This window comes from Perca fluviatilis, chromosome 16 (genome assembly GCF_010015445.1).
Source record: "Perca fluviatilis chromosome 16, GENO_Pfluv_1.0, whole genome shotgun sequence".
Classification (NCBI taxonomy): domain Eukaryota; kingdom Metazoa; phylum Chordata; class Actinopteri; order Perciformes; family Percidae; genus Perca; species Perca fluviatilis.
In genome coordinates this window covers 22,668,283-22,686,310 of record NC_053127.1, presented here as the reverse complement: position 1 = coordinate 22,686,310, position 18,028 = coordinate 22,668,283, and the positions used below count along the sequence as shown (strand labels likewise).

Here is an 18,028-nt window from a genome sequence, read left to right as displayed (position 1 = left end):
CAAATGACCATGAACATGAATGCATAACAATGCAGGTTGGCTTTATAACATGGATTATGAATATACACACAATACTGGAGGGATGTGTGCACAAGGTCAATTTGAGTAATCTCTCAGGAGGTAATATGACAGCGCCCGTCTTGAAGCATGGAAATGTTCACGAATAAAAAATGGTTTACCAGAAAATACAGTGCAGGAGCGAAGAAGATACAACGCAATCAAATGCATGCGGCATAGCGACAAAGAGCAGATCCCGCACAAATCAGCGTAACTGGTACCAGTAAAGTGGCTAACCCAACTGTTGAACAAATGCCCTGGTCAGTGCGAGGCTTTGCAGACCCACCTGTGAACATGGCTTTGAAATAGTCGGAGGAGGAGGCCATCATGGCGCGGTGTACAGGGAAAGCTTCATCGCCGTCCCCAGCCACCAGTGTGACGTCACATAGTAAACCTTCTATCCTCAGCTGGTCAAATCCCTAAGAGGACACGAAGAAATGTGAGGGATGAGTGTTACTGAGAAAAGCTTAAAGGACCTAAACTATGCAGTGGTTTTATTCCAGAGAAGTGGACCACGGCATGTCAGAGGTGAGCTCATAGAACCAAAATGGTGTGTGATGGCCCTGGGATCTACTTGAGCTGTCTGTCTGATTGTGGCCTGCTTGATTTGTTGCTGTCTTGCGCCTAACTGGTTGAGAGCTACAGAATATTATCCCCATGTAGGCTGAGCAACATAGTGGGAAGTTGTACAGCATGAAGGCATTACCTGCAGAATATCAGACTTCGGCTACACAGATTCATTCCGTCTCTTCGGGGGAAACTGTTGATATTTCAAACAAATAATCCCATCCTTATCCTTTAATCCATGACTTGTATATCAGCCCTGTTCATTTACAGAGGTGTATAGTCCAGGTGCCAGAAAGTAAAAATCCTGCCATGTTTTTGGATCTGCCTCTACATCTAGAACAGGTGTTTTCACTAACGAGCTCATCTACCTGGTAGAGGAGCTGGTTTAGTGATGGTTGGGACAGCTGCTGGACAGGATTTCTACTTTCTGGCACCTGGACTATACACCTCTGTTCATTTACACAATGCAGTCAACTGCAGTGAGTCTTTGGAGGGTCATATTTTGTGTCCACTGTTCAATTGCTTGGTTGCTGCGTACCTGAGGCTGTCTACACCTTCCCCCCCCCCACAAACATAATCACAAATCTGCACACCTGCTATACTTGACTACTACATATTATGCTTTTTGCATTAAGTAGGGCAAAACGCAAAGGGCAAAAGTTAAACGCATCCTTCATCCCATTATTTGCCATGACTTACTGTACGAGCCAATCATAACAGTTGGCACTAATAGCAGGCAAGCATAAAAAAAAATATACAATACATGCTATTAACATAATACAACAACTCAAACTCTTATGGGTTGCATCCAAATGCACCAGCTAACTGAGACTATGTGAGTGTGCTAACTATCTGTGGCCACAGGGTGTAAGATCAGATGGCCTAGAATAATCATTCTAATTCTCTAACTGTGTTTCACAGCCATGAGTATAATAGTACACATGTCGCTGTCAATGAGCAGCGCATTGTTGAGCCATGGAGGCAAAGCAACAGCTCAATGCCAATATCAACTACAACAACTTGAGGTTGATCTTAACATATCCGAAATTGTTTGTGACATGCAAAAGCAGCCATCAACTGCAGATTGGAAATGTATACTGTAATACATTATCTTCCTATGTAAATGAGATCCATAACTTATATTAAACAATTTTTCTTTAAACTTTTTTTTTGTCATGCGTCATTGTCTATTTTATTTATTACAGAATGCACAATAATCAATTATCAACCGTTTTACTCTCTGCTTCTCCTTAATGGTGTAATTTTGATAGATTATTCAGTTCTCTGCTACATGGGAACTGTTGTTCTTTTTTATTTTTTTTAAATATTAGATAAGTTTGGCTACACTTCAATGAAAGGAAAATTTGGGTTCTTTATCAATATGATGTGCTTTAACTGTCAAGTACCTGCTTCAAATACAAATATTTTTGGAAAGAAAGTAGGTCACTTCAACAACTTAAATGAAAAGAAATGAAAATAATTAGATTTACTTTCTGTTACATTCTTGATCAGCAGGGTTTCATAATAGTGTCGTTGTGCTCACTTATCATATCACATTACACAGAAACCAAATCCCAAATGCTTTGTTAATCATTGAAATATTGTCTAAGCTATTAAATTGTATCCTGTAATTCATGCCATGAGCTCTTCAACGTAGTTTTGATTTAGCAAATTAACCAGTTTGTAGTCTTATAGTAGGCGTAGATTAACTTGGATAGATATTTATTTTATTGATAAATAAGTGATAATAAGGAACCTGAATGACTCTACTTGACTTTATGGAAACATTATTATCAGACAAAGATGATCATTGACTTAACATGCTTCGTAAGACACTACATGTCTGAACTCTTACCTGAAGAACCACTGAGCTGTGTGTGTTGCTTGTGAAAAATCGAGTGTTTCCAGTCTTTGATGCCTGAAGGTGAGCAGAGATGCCCATATCACCATAACCCAGAGCAACTTTCATGTGAGCGTCGTCGTCCTCCACGAGGGATCTGTTAGGAAAAAGAAGATAAGTTTTTACTTCAAAAAAGGGTAGCAAAAAAACGTTTCCATCTAATTTTAGCTTATGGAAAGTAGGACAGAGAAGTTCTCAAAGTGACACTACTTAAATACATATTGTGTGGTGGTAGCCTCATTGTTAGACAAATTGCCACCAAAAGTTGCAGATCTACAAGCTTGGAGCAGCTGGAAAGATTGCGGCAGTGGGAGTGTACAAGGCATGATCTATACTTTCGTAAGTGCCTTTGGACAAGGAACTCCACTCCCACCCAACTAAGGCCACTCACTGGGTCTTAAATATGACTAGCTGCTTCCAAATTTCATGAAAATAAGCGTTCTTCCTAGTTCAAAAGAAGAAGAAATGTACATAACATCAGAGCAATCTCTTCAATATCTGGAACATCTTGGAAACCGGAGCTCAGGATGGATTAGATAACATTAGCTACTAAACATTTTTCTCCATAACATCAGCGATGAATGTGACTTTTATCAGCCATATTATCATTTAGAACTGATATGTGTAGGTTGTTAAATTTGAAATACCCAAGGCACTTAATAAAACTACAGAAACTCTTTTATATTAGCAGTTATGTTGTGCTTATGCATGTGTATGAAAACAAAGTCTAAGCTGATGAAGTATAAACACGCAAACTTTATTTCTAAAACAATAAAAAAATGTGTTGTAAAATCCTGAGTGTATCATTTTTATCATATCATATTTACAGCCACTATGAACCAACTGAATTCCTTAGAAGTGTACATGGATTACCTAAAAGCAACACACATGCTGCTGTTGTGTATACAACCCAAACCACATTTGCCACACCGCCAGCGGGGAGGGATGGTGATGTTACTTGGTCAGTCATATTCAACAGCAAGATATGTCAACAACTTGCCAAGTCATGGATTAAAGGATAAGGATGGGATAAGTTGTTGTTGAATCTGGCTGAATATTCACCGCCATCAGTGTGTGAGTGAGTGTGTGAGCCTTTTGGATAAAAGCGGTATATTAAATGCAGCCATTTACTAATTACCACTTGAACACAATGAATATCAAAATCTAAAGTGCAATTTCCCACAAAATGCAACGAACACATCAATGCTCCTTGGATGATGAACCATTGTTCTTTAAGTGCCACCCTCGGGCAAATATGTCAACTTTAAACACAAGATATAGGCCTAATGTATCTCATAAATGTTGTAGACATAGTGTCATAAAATTGGCATGAATACTTTGCAAATAGATAAGCCATTCAAATTTGAATGACCTTCCATCGTAAATAGGACCCGCTTTGCATTTTTTTCATGTTTGGTGCAACACTTCTGTATTGCCGGCTATAATGAGCATTGCGGCCTATAGGACACCAGCAAGGCTTTAGAACCAAGACATTAAAGTGGATCATAATGCTGCGTCTTTAATCAGTGTTTTGACTCAAGCGGGACACTGATGGGTGCGGAAGCTTGCTCACACACAGTTATGTCATGCATCATCTCTCAGAGTTAAATAAGGACATGAAATCAAATCAAACTATTTTGAAATGGACTGCACAGCATTGAAAATATCATTAGTTTTCAGAATAGCTGTGACTGAAATACTACACCACAAGACATTATTTCTCAGTTTTCAGCACTCTGAAAAACAACAACTTAGGAGACAAAACGCTGCTAATGATGATTGAATTTAATGAAAGTTTGGTTTCCAAATGTGTAATTGATTTTATAATGCAGGGATTCTACAATATAGCACAACTTGGGTTGAGCCTTTAACAGCCTTCTACCAAGGAAAAGAATTGGCTCTGTGGGAACGTGATATATTAGCATTTCTCATCTGTATAGTCCAATTCTTATGATATCCCTGTGCTCTAGGCCAGTCAAACTAAAATGTAACGTAAAGTCCTTAACAGCTCCACAGAGAATGTGACTCAGACTCCCGTGGGGAATACTCTCTGCAAATGGGTACATTTCGCACTGACAAAACTGACATTAGAGAATCAGGCTCAATTGGGTAAAAGAATCATCTCACGGTCTGTGAATCAACAAAAACCAGCCAAGCATTTATCATCTGCTATCAAACAGCACAACGGTCTCTAAAAGGTTATAGGATAAGCAAATAATGTTGATTGCACTGCTTTGAATTTGATGCCAAGCTCCTGCATTTCAAAAGTGCTGCCTCTATAAAAGAAACTGCTGGTCTTAGACTGTAAAACATATCTTACAGCATTTCTAGAAAAGAGAGTCATTGAGTTGAGGCAGGTTGGTATTCTTTAAGGAGGATAATAACATTAATGTAACACCAAAAGGAACTTGAGGACTTGTGACTGATAATGGGGGTGGTTTGTGTAAAAAGGTGATTAGGCCGGCTACACACGTGGCGTGAGCGTGGCGTTTCTGTTTCGGGTCAGCTGCGTGGCGGCTGCATGGATTGCATGGAAACGTGTCTGACATGGTGCTGCTGCTAGCCTTGTCCGTACACATGCATGTTTCCCATTGATAAAATGAAATATCAAATAAATATATACTGATTTGATTACAGCAAAGACAACGTAGGCAGTGTTGACGGCAAAATAGGCTACAGAATATTTCGTTATTTCTAGCATGCACGCGTTTTCGGCGCGCCTGAGACGTGCGTATCACACAGGCAGTGTGTAAGCTCTAACCTGTTACCATGGGAGCCGAAAATATAAACGGACACGCCACGCAGCTGACACATTCAGGCGACGCAGCCAGGGTGTAGCCGGCCTTAACCCACCCTGTTTTTAGTAAGAGGTGATGCACATGGACAGAAGGGCTATGCAACACAATGGCCCACAAAGATTTGCATTTTACACACTGAATGAAAACTGAGCCTAAAAATATTACAACTATTCTTTATGCAATTTATAGAAATGACAGAATAGTCACAAAGCCGCTCATTTTCAGATGAAGATTGGCCCGGTTTTGATATAATATTCTTTTACAAAAAATGTGTGTCTCAGCATAACAGTAAATTTGTGTCTTCAAACGGGCCCATGAACAGGCAGTGTTTGTCAGATGTAATAGACTAATGGTTTTTGGGTGGACTACTTATATAATGAAGCAATTCTAAAGTCCTTGTGTGGAGGAACACTTGAGTTTTTTTGTGCTTAGCAGAGTGGTTTTATAATTTGCAAGGAAATGTCCCCTGTGCTTTGGGAGGATGCTATTCAACATATCTAAATAAAACATAGCTTTAAGATGGTAGAGGAATGATTGGAAAAATGTTTGAAATTAATTTGTTCACTTATGTGGCAGATTCAGGCTGATAATCTGATATGCAAAACTTATTTCACTTCAATTGAAAACAATCATCTCTTTTTCCCCTCACATAAAAATAGTATAAATGTGCACACTTAATATTCAAGTGCAGGTGGACATACACGCCAACAATAAAGAACTAAAGAATGTCCTCAATGCTGAGAAGCTATTTTTTTTCACTCATCAGACTCACTGTACTTCCAACCTTTCAATGAGACTCTATTTTCAGAGTAATCACATATAATGTTATGTATGTCTGTAATAGAAAGGTAGCGTTGTCTTTATGTAAGCTAACAGATGTATATCACTATCTTCTACTATCAATGCAAGGTTTGTACATTCTGTTACATAAAGGCTGCTCTGCCTGTCTATTATCTTTTATAGGTAGCACACCATGACACATCTGATACAAAACAATGTCAGGGATTAGTTATTTACTGAAAGATTCTGACAAGGCTCACGATTAAAATGCTAATAATAAGTGTTACTGAGAAGGAGAAATGTGAAAGATCCTTTTTATTTGAATACAATTAAAAAACAGATTGCGGAGATTTGATGTTAAATATAGTCATTACATCAGGACACACCTAGACAGACAGAGAATAAGGATCCCCTTATGGCTGAATGAATAATCTGTGCCAGGTTAATGATGTATGTTATTTGTACCTAAATGATGACCTCTATCATTCAGCCATGAGATTAACAACAGCAGCCATCAAAAGGGAAACACATGTCTAATACAACCCCTCCCCCCACATAATTTAGTAAAACAAATCTTTAATTGGCATTTTCATATTAGGGCTTGTGGTTTGAGATTTTGGAGAAAAAGAGCAAATGAGGTCTGTAAGAGCAGCAGAAGCCTTTGCTTTTGTCTGCTATGTTTATGAACAGAGAATGGAAATGTCCTGTACTGATCACAATGTGCACATTCATATGAAACTATTCTGTTTCAATAATCAATAATAATAAATATTTTTCTACTACTGCAGAATGATAGATTCACTGAACAGACTGCATGAGGATGCTGGGAGTTGTTCTCTATGCTATGAAAAACATCAAAACAAAAAAAGATAGTGGAAATGCACAACAACGATATTTATTTGCAAAGTTGTGATTCAAAATTGTCTAAAGTCACCTGGAGATGAAAAACATTTGTTATAATAATTTAATAATAATCGATAATCTTTATTGATCCCCAATGGGGAAAATACAATTAACGGCTACACTATAGACATCTGGTGAGAAAAGTAATTGAGAGGAAAAAGTTTCATGGCAACTTTATCTAAGGATTTGTGAGAATGGAAACTTTCCTTCACTTTTCTTGTCAAAGAAACTTCACTTTAGGGCTCCGATGCTCCGAGCCGAACTCAAGGCCGACAAAGGCTGACTGATCAAACGTTTTGTGTCACCTCACGTTTTTGCACTTGAACACACCACTAACTTCAACCGTGTAACAGTCAACAGCAATCTCTTTTCAAGACTGATGATTAGGCCAAAGACATTTGGGGTATATGATGGATAAACATTAAGAGAAGGTCAGGTGTCTACTTGTCATTCCTTTCACATGCTGTACAAGAACTGCCGAACAGGTAGGACGATGAGAATACATCAAAAACAGAGACAAAAGGAACACAAAGACATGGAGGTTTCTGCTACCACATTAAACAACTATGATCTAAGCCACACATGCTTGAGGTCTATCGTATACAAATCTTGAATCTTGATCTTGATAAACTGATGAGAGGATGGGATCAGTATAAGCTAGATTTTACAAGGAGATGATCATGGATCACGTCTAGTAGGAATTTCTGAACACTACCACACAACGCTAAAAAACTGGCACAGCCTAAACAGTGGTCACAATCACACTGACACACACCACAGGCAATGAACTGGCACATTTACCCTGTCAGGTGGTAAGTCGGACAGGCAGCGAGGAGAGAGTGGGTTGTCCAAACCACAAAGGAGTGTTGGTGGCTGCCGAAACGAAAACAAAAAAGACAACAGCTACAGCATCCCACATAATACGTTTTTTTTTTTTTTAAAGATTATTTGTTTGGGTTTTTCCGCCTTTAATGGACAGGACAGGTAGGTGAGAAGGGGGATAGAGATAGAGGGGGGGGCACATGCAGGAAATCGGCACAGGTCGGACTCGAACCCTGGACCTCTGCGTCGACACATAAACCTCTATGTAAATGTGCGCCTGCTCTACCAACTGAGCCAACCCGGCCACCCCACATAATACGTTTTGCTCTTCCCAAACCCACCAGAGAACGTGGAGACCGAATCCCTAGCTGCATCAGTGGTGTGCTTAAAGATAATCATGTCTGAAAACATTACTGCAGCTCAGCACTGACAAATGAAAAAAGAATTTATTAAACTTCAGAATATTTCACAATTAGTCTTTCAATTGCCTATGACTGATGCCAACTGTGGGTTTATTTTGGGTTTTATGTGTATCACTTTTTTTTTTTTTTTTTTTAATAATTACTTAAAATGACTAAAGTGAGTTATAATTAAGATATGATACAGATACATTGATAAAAAAACAGTTCTTACATAATTAACTGTTTAAAAACCTTTTATGAGTTTAATGATTTACAAATGTCACAGTTTAATTCGATATGATGCTATCACAACTCAAAAACACAAAACTGTGCCTGAGATCTAAAAAGTACTGTAAACAAAATACTGGTGAAAAGGTGGTCTGGGATTGCCTCCACAGGGCTCTCACAGACTGTTCCCCAACTTGTCAATACTGACGCCAATACTGGATACCAGCGCACAAGGCGCTAACATGAAACAAAGAACAGAGAAACTCGGATTAAGACACACAGAGGGAGTGTGACTTTATTCTCTGTTTAGGACGCCATTACTCTAGCATATCTTTACGTAGCAAATATTTGTTTGCTGCTATATATGTATACAGTACAGGCCAAACGTTTGGACACACCTTCTCATTCAATGCGTTTCCTTTTTATTTTCATGACTATTTACATTGTAGATTCTCACTGAAGGCATCAAAACTATGAATGAACACATATGGAATTATGTACTTAACAAAAAAGTGTGAAACAACTGAAATCATGGCTTATATTTTAGATTCTTCAAAGTAGCCACCCTTTGCTTTTTTATTAATAAGGGAAAAAATTCCACTATTAACCCTGACAAGGCACACCTGTGAAGTGAAAACCATTTCAGGTGACTACCTCATGAAGCTTATTGAGAGAACACCAAGGGTTTACAGAGTTATCAAAAAAGCAAAGGGTGGCTACTTTGAGGAATCTAAAATATAAGACATGTTTTCAGTTATTTCACACTTTTTTGTTAAGTACATAATTCCATATGTGTTCATTCATAGTTTTGATGCCTTCAGTGAGAATCTACAATGTAAATAGTCATGAAAATAAAGAAACACATTGAATGAGAAGGTGTGTCCAAACTTTTGGCCTGTACTGTATATGTGCTAGATATCGAGGACAGCATCATTAAGTGTACTTTATACACAAAAGTTTGGCATGTCGTGGTTTTTCAGCAGTTTATCACAGGACATTGTTCACACCTTGACCAAAATGCGGATGAATTGAATATGTAAAACCTCACATCAAACGATGCATTATAATACATACTGCTTATCTCTTAGAGGGCAAACTGTCAGAAGCTTTGAAATAGGGGGAATTAAAATGATAGATGCTGAAGATAAAAGGCTTTTATCTTTGGGGCCTAATAACAAAAAACAATTCTTGAATTTAGGAATACATTCTATCTTAGATTCAGGGGCGTCGGACTCAGGGGGAAAAGGGGACCGAGTACCCAGGGCCCTCAGGTGAGGAGGGCCCAAAAAGATGCTAGAATGAATAGCTGTGGATGCTGGGAGGGGCCCATAGAAAATGCCTTTCTACAGGGCCCAGAATTTTGTGTGTGTACGCCCCTGCTTAGATTAGTAGTAAAATAATAGTACTAATTAAATTAGAGAGGAATCATCACTTGGTATACATGGTTATGGTACAGATAAAAGCTATGGTTTTAAGCTTCTAACTTGAACAAATTCTGGCAGATACTGTAGATGCGTGGAAAAAGCAAGACCTGTGATTAGTTCAGAGTGCAGCAATTTCTCAAGTTTACACTTTAGACCATTTTGCTCTCACAGCCTCCTCCATATTATGGCTTTTTCTTCCCACAACAAGCACCGGAAAACACATTGTTAACTTAGGGCTGGGCGATACGGAGAAAATCAAATACCAAATGACCAAATACCTCGATATCGATACCGCAACAATATTGTAGTGTTGACTATTGGTGCTTTCACAAAATATTTACACAATGAGATTTTTGATAAATAATCATCAATAATGTGGATATAATGACTAAGTGGGTAAAATGCAAATAATTGAACAGTTACAACAGTCTGGCAAGTTCAGAAAATGACATCACTTTACTGTAATGCAGCCTTTAAAACCAGGAAAAGACAACACTTATGCCATATTACGATATCCAAAATCTAAGATGATATCTAGTCTCATATCACTATATCGATATATTGCCCAGCTCTATGTTAACTACAACAGAAAGGACAAATAACATAAATGCTATGCTATGGATCCTATTTCTTTTTTTAAAGCTGCTTTTCCACACCTATTTGGATTTAAAGCAGGGCTGGGAGAAATAGAGGAAATATTAGGAAGCAGTGGAGGAAGGTGGAGGATTGAAAAAGAAGTAATGAAGAAACAAGGGTGCCACCCCATCCTTTCATGTCAGTAAAACGCTTAAAAACATCCCTCCACCAGTGACAGTTCAGGAAGCTGAAGTCAACTTGGCTTTTCCCCTGGGATGACAGTGGAAGCGTCTTAAAAGATTAATGAGTATAGCTATGCTGCCTCCTCATGCTTAGCCATGCATTGATATAAACTTCATTAATCTCATCTATTTCAGGTTTTGAACATCTGAAAGACCAATGACATGGTTTTTGGAGCAAAATATCCCAGAACTTGCATTGTGGAATTTATTGGAAAATTATTTTGACACCCATGGTAAAGGATAGGTACACAGTTTTTCCAAGTCTATCTTACACACACCAAATCTTTTCTGACAAGAGCACTAAATATGAAATGAATTTACAATAGTGCGATACCTGAGATATAGTAGATCACTGGTCGGTTAAAAGTTAGCAAGCTACTAGATGCGAGGGAATATGAATAAAGTTTTAATTGTGTCAATTCCTAGGCCATGCTTCAAAATAACTGCTTACTCATAGGAGACAGGAAGAACGATCACAAAAACGTCAGAAATCCCCCCAAAAATGCATGTACTGCAAATAAAAAAAAAAGTTTTTGTTCTTGGACAATAACTTAATGCAGTACAAACTGCATTACACAGACATTTAAAAGTTTCATTACATTTTTTGCTTACATAATTTGCTTACAGCTACGGTGGCCTAATGCGACATATTGTTATAACAGGAACACAGGAAGAGCCTGAGAGCAAAAAAGACAATGAGCCAGCAATGGAATTGGCATTGACGAAAAGATCACAAGACTCCTACGGTCTGGCTGATGTGCTCAGAACATGCACTCTAGCAGCTGAATCTGAACCACTCACACAAAAAAATAAAAAGGCATAAGTAAACGTGACAAGTTGCATGGAAACAACACAAGGGCATCTCTCTGAAGTGATCTGAGTGGAGTCCTAGCAAACCGAGTAACGACAAGACACCTTAACTGAAGAGTCCATCACTGAGCACAGCAATGCAATAAAGCTACATGTTGAACAGCTTCTACTCCTAGGGAAAAGGAGATCTTATGCCTTATTGCAAATGAAGAAAAGAAAAGCCCCTGTATAATGTAAACCTATCAAGGTACAGCATGAGACGAGCCACATGATTATCAAATGGGTTATTGTCTTCAAGCATACAAACATGCTTACATTCAGCAGCTGCTTCTCTACCTTTCCTGTAGCAGCAACACTTACATTTTACCTGAACTCAACTGAAAATGTAACAACTGAGAGGGAAAAAAAGTGATTTCAGAGATTTGGGTGGAGTTCTTGTTTCCCTTTCCCCACCACCGCACAGCGAGATGCAGTTGGCAGAGAAAAAGAGGTAGTTGTGCGGTCTTAAAAGTCATCTCTCATTCCGTCTTCTATTCCATCAAACGGACGGTGGTGCATCTAAAATGTGACACCAGGTCTGGTGGATGGCTTGCAATATGAAAATGTGAATATGGTAATCATCATAATGAATACAGCTATTTTTACAATGAGCCATTTTCTTTTTCGTCCATTCATAGACTTCCAGTAAAAAGGAAGTGATCACTTATCAGACTATTTCAAACATCTGTGTTCCATGTGTCTGACAAATGTTTGCTCTTCCCATTCTGCTGAAAATTGGCCCTTTCCTAATTAATACTGTGGCTCAATCAACTGCGATGTACTATTTACAGACTTGTAAATGGTGAAAAATCACACATGGAGTTCTGATTTAAAATTAGATTAGATTGAAATCGAACTGAGAGAAAACACGAGTTCCAGTATTAGAGGTTGTCTTCATGAGCTTCAGTAAAAGTGTAATAAAATTTGAAAACATGTGAAAACAACCCCCCAGGGTGTCACAAAGTATATGCTGACAGATATAAGAATTGCATGAAGCAGCTGTTTAGTGATTTGGTTTTTGAATTATGTTAAGCAGTAGGTCCACTGATATTGCCAAAGTATTAGCGGCTCACTCTGTCCAGGATAAACTATCCATGTTCTCCAGATAATTGCTCCAATCATGCTAATAATCTAAGCAGTCTGTACGCTATAAAGAGTCTGTAATTCCACTTTATAATCAGAGAGCACTTTAAGGTTAAGGCTGTTACATCAGTAAGGGCTGGGGGATTTAAATACCTAAAATTGAGTTTTAACAGTTTCAAGCTGCACCACAAGTGGTTAAAGCCAAACAAGCTTCATAATGTGTATGCGTGTGGGTGGAGTGGACAATCTGTCAACATGTACCAAATGCTAGATCAACCTGAAAGATGCTGTAAGAAAGAACATGACCCAGTTGAGTATGTGCAAACCAAAAAGGACAACTACAGCCAGAATAATACTAATTTGTGAAGAAAGCTTGCATTCCTCTTTTTTGAGAAAAAGCTCCAAATACAGTGAATTACTTATCACTGAAGATATGTGGAATTATTTAACATATGCAGACCGAGTAGGGGGTGTGAACCCATGGACAGAATCCAGAAACTAAACAAAAAGGCCAGAGATGTGTCAAAGCAATGGGGAATAAGACGTGTCAGCATAATTCTGCCTGTACACAAATAAGTAGAGGGGCATAGCTTTGCATACAAAGGAGCTTAATCTGCCACTATCTAAACAGGGATTCACAATTATTGTAGATCCTTCCACGATCATACAGGTCAACAATATTGAAGTTTTTATATACTTTTAATTCCCCTGGCAAATTACAATTAATTCACAATATGAAACTATAGCTCCATTCACACATGCACTGCAGCCCCCTTAAATTATCCAGAAATTACCCAGTGGAGCTGTATGTGAGAACGCAAATGTCCAATTCAGTTGGATCAGACATCAGACGGAAGACCCAATTACACTAAGACAGCAAGGAAACTGGAGGGATGACGAGGTGAGGGGAACTTCTGTTTGTAAGGACCAACGCTGAAATCATTAGAGAGATTCAAGAAACGGCAAGAGACTCAGTTGTTTAAAACCAAATTACAAACCGTAATGCTCTACCCAGGCCCCACCCTTCGGTAAGTGAAAAAGTGTTCCGTTTTGTGCTACAGTATAAAAAGATGGAACTGGCAAAGAGTAAGGTAGCTTTGACCTGACCCGCTGATAGGATCCGGATTTAGAATCATCTACTTAGATTAGAGTTTTGGGAACCTCTGCTGTAGAATGGATGCAGATTTGGTTTTCCAATCCAGTCTTCAAACCTGCAAGAACAGATATTTTGGCCAAGGCAATCAGTAAGATTATTAACTCAGTTCATTCATGTTTCTGCAATTCTTTTCTTTTGGTTTTGTTTTTAAATATCATATTTATCATTTACACTGACTGGTCAACTGTGTGGTTACACTTCATCAAGGTTCAGGTGTGTGTGTGTGTGTGTGTGTGTGTGTGTGTGTGTGTGTGTGTGTGTGTGTGTGTGTGTGTGTGTGTGTGTGTGTGTGTGTGTGATGAGCACAGACATGACAGTCTTACCTGACTGAACTCACTTGAAGCTCTACCAGCCAGACTGCCTATGCATCCCCTCCTCTGGCCTTTCAATGATCCCTGTCACCGTGCAGCTCTTGCATTTTGTACAAAATGGCCACAAGTCAGCAAGAACTAAATGTGTATTCCAAATTAAATGCTCCATTGCAATTCTCCAAAGTTGATAATCTTTCAAGCAACAGAGTGCATGTGACACATCAATATCAAAACCATTACACTCATTTTAAAACAGTGGCAGATGTTGCACACAATATTCAGTGGTTTTCAAGAAAACAATTAAGCAAGGTCATTTAAAATGTTTTATAAAAATGATCATATATTGTTCCACATCACTGTGATCATCAGTGACTATCTAGACAGGAATTTAGAGAGCATATTAATCATTCACGTCTTTATTTAAACAGCAGGTTGTTTCAGTTTAGCTTCTTTTTAGCTAATGTGGCACACCAGCTGATTCTCTGCCTTCCATCAAAATGGAGAAGCCGACACATGTAAGAATAAGTAACCGTTACATCATTAGGTTCTGACAACAGCTCCGAAAGACACACATCCTGTATATTTAAATATGTATCTCATAATGTGTGCTACTTCTTTAAGAATTGTATCTATACATTAATGTGTGGGTTTGTGATCTATCCTTAATTGCACTTAAGAGTTCAATCATACAGAAGGTTGGCTAAGAACAGCACTGTAGTTTTAAAATCTCTGCTGGCATATCATCCCCAACTGAGTCCAATTAACACATAAATCACATTGTGATATATCTGGTGAGACCCTCCAGTGCAATTCCAGTTTTATGTATTTTTAAACATAAAAGTCTTGCTTGTCAGATGATGTTCAAAGTCAAAGTAAATAAGTGCAAACCCAGCTCTTATTCAGTTTGATGTCAGCTATTAAATCAACTATGTTCCTATTATTTTAGAATTGATGAATTGTTTAATTGATCAAACAAATTAATTAAGTGGGATTTGAAGAATGTAAACTAATGGGGCATTTACCTTACAGACTCATAGCAGTTGCACAGGAGATTCAGCAGAAAGATTTGACAGCCACATGAGACATGTGAAGCACCTACATTCACAAAATTCTGTTAAGCTTTCATTTCCCCTATAGCTGTACAAACTGTATGGGATTGTATCCTGTCCCACTGGCTTTAAAGCGTAACTCTCGCCAGAATGCATCCTAGGGTAATTTTGTGAATGTACGTGAGTCAATCTTTAGTTTAAAAGTATATTTAGGACCGAATCGACACTTTTAAGATTCACCGTATTCTCGTTTTTGGGTCAAATGGCCTTTTGAATGGGAGAGCTAGGGGCACTCTCATGCTAGTCTCAAAATCAACACAACATGAAACTTTGCTCGAAGTATCACCAGGAGCTCTACACCTTAACGCAAGCATTGACAACATTGTTTGTGTACACAGATTTACTAAAAAGAAAGTTTTTGTGCAACTTACCGCAGCTGTTGTTGTTTCCGGCCGCAGCCATTTTATCAGTCAAAAACAATAGATTTCCGAATGCAACATAACAGGGAGGAGAGTAAAGACGGAAAGCTCCTAAAGCTTAGTTCCATATAAATGCACGGATAAGTCGTTGTTTTGTCGTTATTGAAAAACAATATTGACCTTGTAGTTGAAAAAGGAGCCTCATATAGAGTCCATTCATTCGCATTCGGATATCGACTCGTTTTGACTGCCGAGGTGGTAGTGGCCGGAAACAATAACAGCTGCGCTGAGTGCTGCAAAACTAAAGACTAGCATGAGAGTGCCCCTAGCACTCCCATTCAAAAGGCCATTTTACCCAAAAAACGAGAATACGGCGAATTTTAAAAGTGGCGCTTCAGTCCTAAATATGCTTTTAAACTAAAGTTTGACTCACGTACATTCACAAAATTACCCCAGGATGCATTTTGGCGAGAGTTACGCTTTAACTAACACTAGACGTATTTGTAAAGACTAGGTAGCTTTAAGAAAAGTCTTGAGCCATTTTAGGAGCAGCAAACTTTCTTTCAAACAAAAGAAATATATATATATATAAAATCAGTAGAACCAAGGGACAGCAGCAGTCACTTTTAGACTAATGTGCTAAAGCAAAATATAAAAAGGACAAAATGTGCCAGATGTTATTTCATTTTTAGATGTTCTTTGAAGGATTGATTTTCTCCCATTTTTGCGTAATGAGCTCGTTGACAAAGAGTGACAGGGAAAATGGGGAGAGAGAAAAGAGGTATGACATGTACTAAAGGTCCCCGCCTTGAATCGAACAGGCTGAGGTTGCTGGCTCACCAGGACGCCTCCAAGAGGTGATTACTAAAGACAGCAGTCACACATATTAAGTGCTTAGTACTGAAGCACTGTAAGATGAGGGATGGCATACAAGGATTTCTTGTGGGGGTGAAAGATAAACCCAATGGCGTTTTACTGAGCAGCAGATTATTCCATGGGCCATACTGGCAGTGAACCTTAACCATTCCTTGCTAGCATGACATCTGCACCACAGGCAGTTCACCAGTCTATATATAGATTAGAGTGGTTTCAAACCAGACAGCACATTGTGAAAACAAATCTTAATTCTTTATACTTTGTGTACATCAGGTGTTTCAAAAAGGTCTCTCATGTTTCCTCCATCGTTCTGCTGCTTTGGATACATATACAAAGATTACCAGAGCAACATACCAAGTTAAAAATGTCTCTAAAGCCAAACGGACAGAGGCACCACTCAAAGGGCCTATAAAGAGTGACTTCTCCCTGACCACAGAGTAACCTATAATTGGGGGCCCAATATCAGCCTGCCTTCAAATACAGCTTACAATATACACGTTTCAAAATAGCAAGTGGTCTGGTGGGGCAGAGTAAGGTGGAGCCTCAAAGCTTGACTAAGCTTCACTAGCTATTGTGTGCGCAGCCACTTAAGAACACTTGATGCACTCTCATCCTTGAGTCTCCATTGGGAGTAGGGTTGGGCGTTGAGAACCGATTCCTACTTGGAATCGTTTCAAAAATTACCACTCCATCGGAATCATTTCTTTATTGGAATCGTTTGGAGGATTTGGTTTCAAATCTTATCATGGGTTCCAAATTTAACATGCACAAGTTTTGGTTTCTGTAGCGGCCAGGCGCTTGTTGTGTTGCGGCCATGGAGCACAGTAAGCAGTGCTCTAGTGTGGCTTTATTTTACATTGAAAAAGCCCCATCAAACTGCAACCCACCTTTGAATCAAAATAAAACGTTCCTCTTATTTGTGAATTAAGCATGTGACCCGTTTCAACTCCACCACTCAAAGAATCGGAATCGAGAATCGATAAGAACCGGAATCGAAAGGAAGAATCGGAATTGGTATCAGAATCGTTAAAATCTAAACGATGCCCAAGCCTAATTGGGAGAGTTGTCTTAATCTTTTAAAAGACATGTAAAAATGCTGATGTGAAGATCCTCTTCTTGCGGAGATACCAGCACTCATAACTCATTAAATACAGTAGTAGTTCACCTTTAATGCACTGACACAGCATTGTTTATTTAAAGAAAAGTAGAGTTTTTAAAAATTAACTGCCACCAAGTCAAAAAAGATGATCTATCAAGATTAAAATATCCTGAGAAGTAATACAATTGGTACACCAAACAGAAATTTATAGCACATGGCTGGTCTATGACTATTTATATAGACATTCTAAATGATATAGCAAGTATAAACATTTGCTGTGTTGTTACAGGCATACCACTGGGTATTTAAATTATGAAGTGATAAAAACACAACACAAATTTTCTCCAAGGAGGTCCATGACAAACAAAAATACTTAAAAGTGATAAATACATTTTTTGGTCTATGGTCCCACTTGGTGTTTCCTTGTGCTGCTTTATTTTGAAAGAGCTTTATTACACACTAAGAGTCCAAATAAATCACTAAGAATG

The 18,028-nt window shown here is 38.5% G+C and overlaps 1 protein-coding gene across 4 annotated transcripts in view; it reads right to left on the bottom strand.

The window, feature by feature from the left end:
- Positions 1–18,028, bottom strand: part of klhl13 (kelch-like family member 13) — a 39,722-nt gene that overhangs the window by 13,655 nt on the left and 8,039 nt on the right. For 2 of the 4 annotated variants that reach the window (XM_039777624.1, XM_039777623.1), the window contains 3 exons: positions 7,807–7,878; positions 2,480–2,621; positions 344–476 (listed from right to left, as the gene is read on the bottom strand). In XM_039777624.1, coding sequence (XP_039633558.1) covers positions 344–476; positions 2,480–2,621; positions 7,807–7,878 — 347 coding nt within the window. The remainder of the gene's footprint in view (positions 1–343; positions 477–2,479; positions 2,622–7,806; positions 7,879–18,028) is intronic. The other 2 variants (XM_039777626.1, XM_039777625.1) reach the window with 1 other exon arrangement.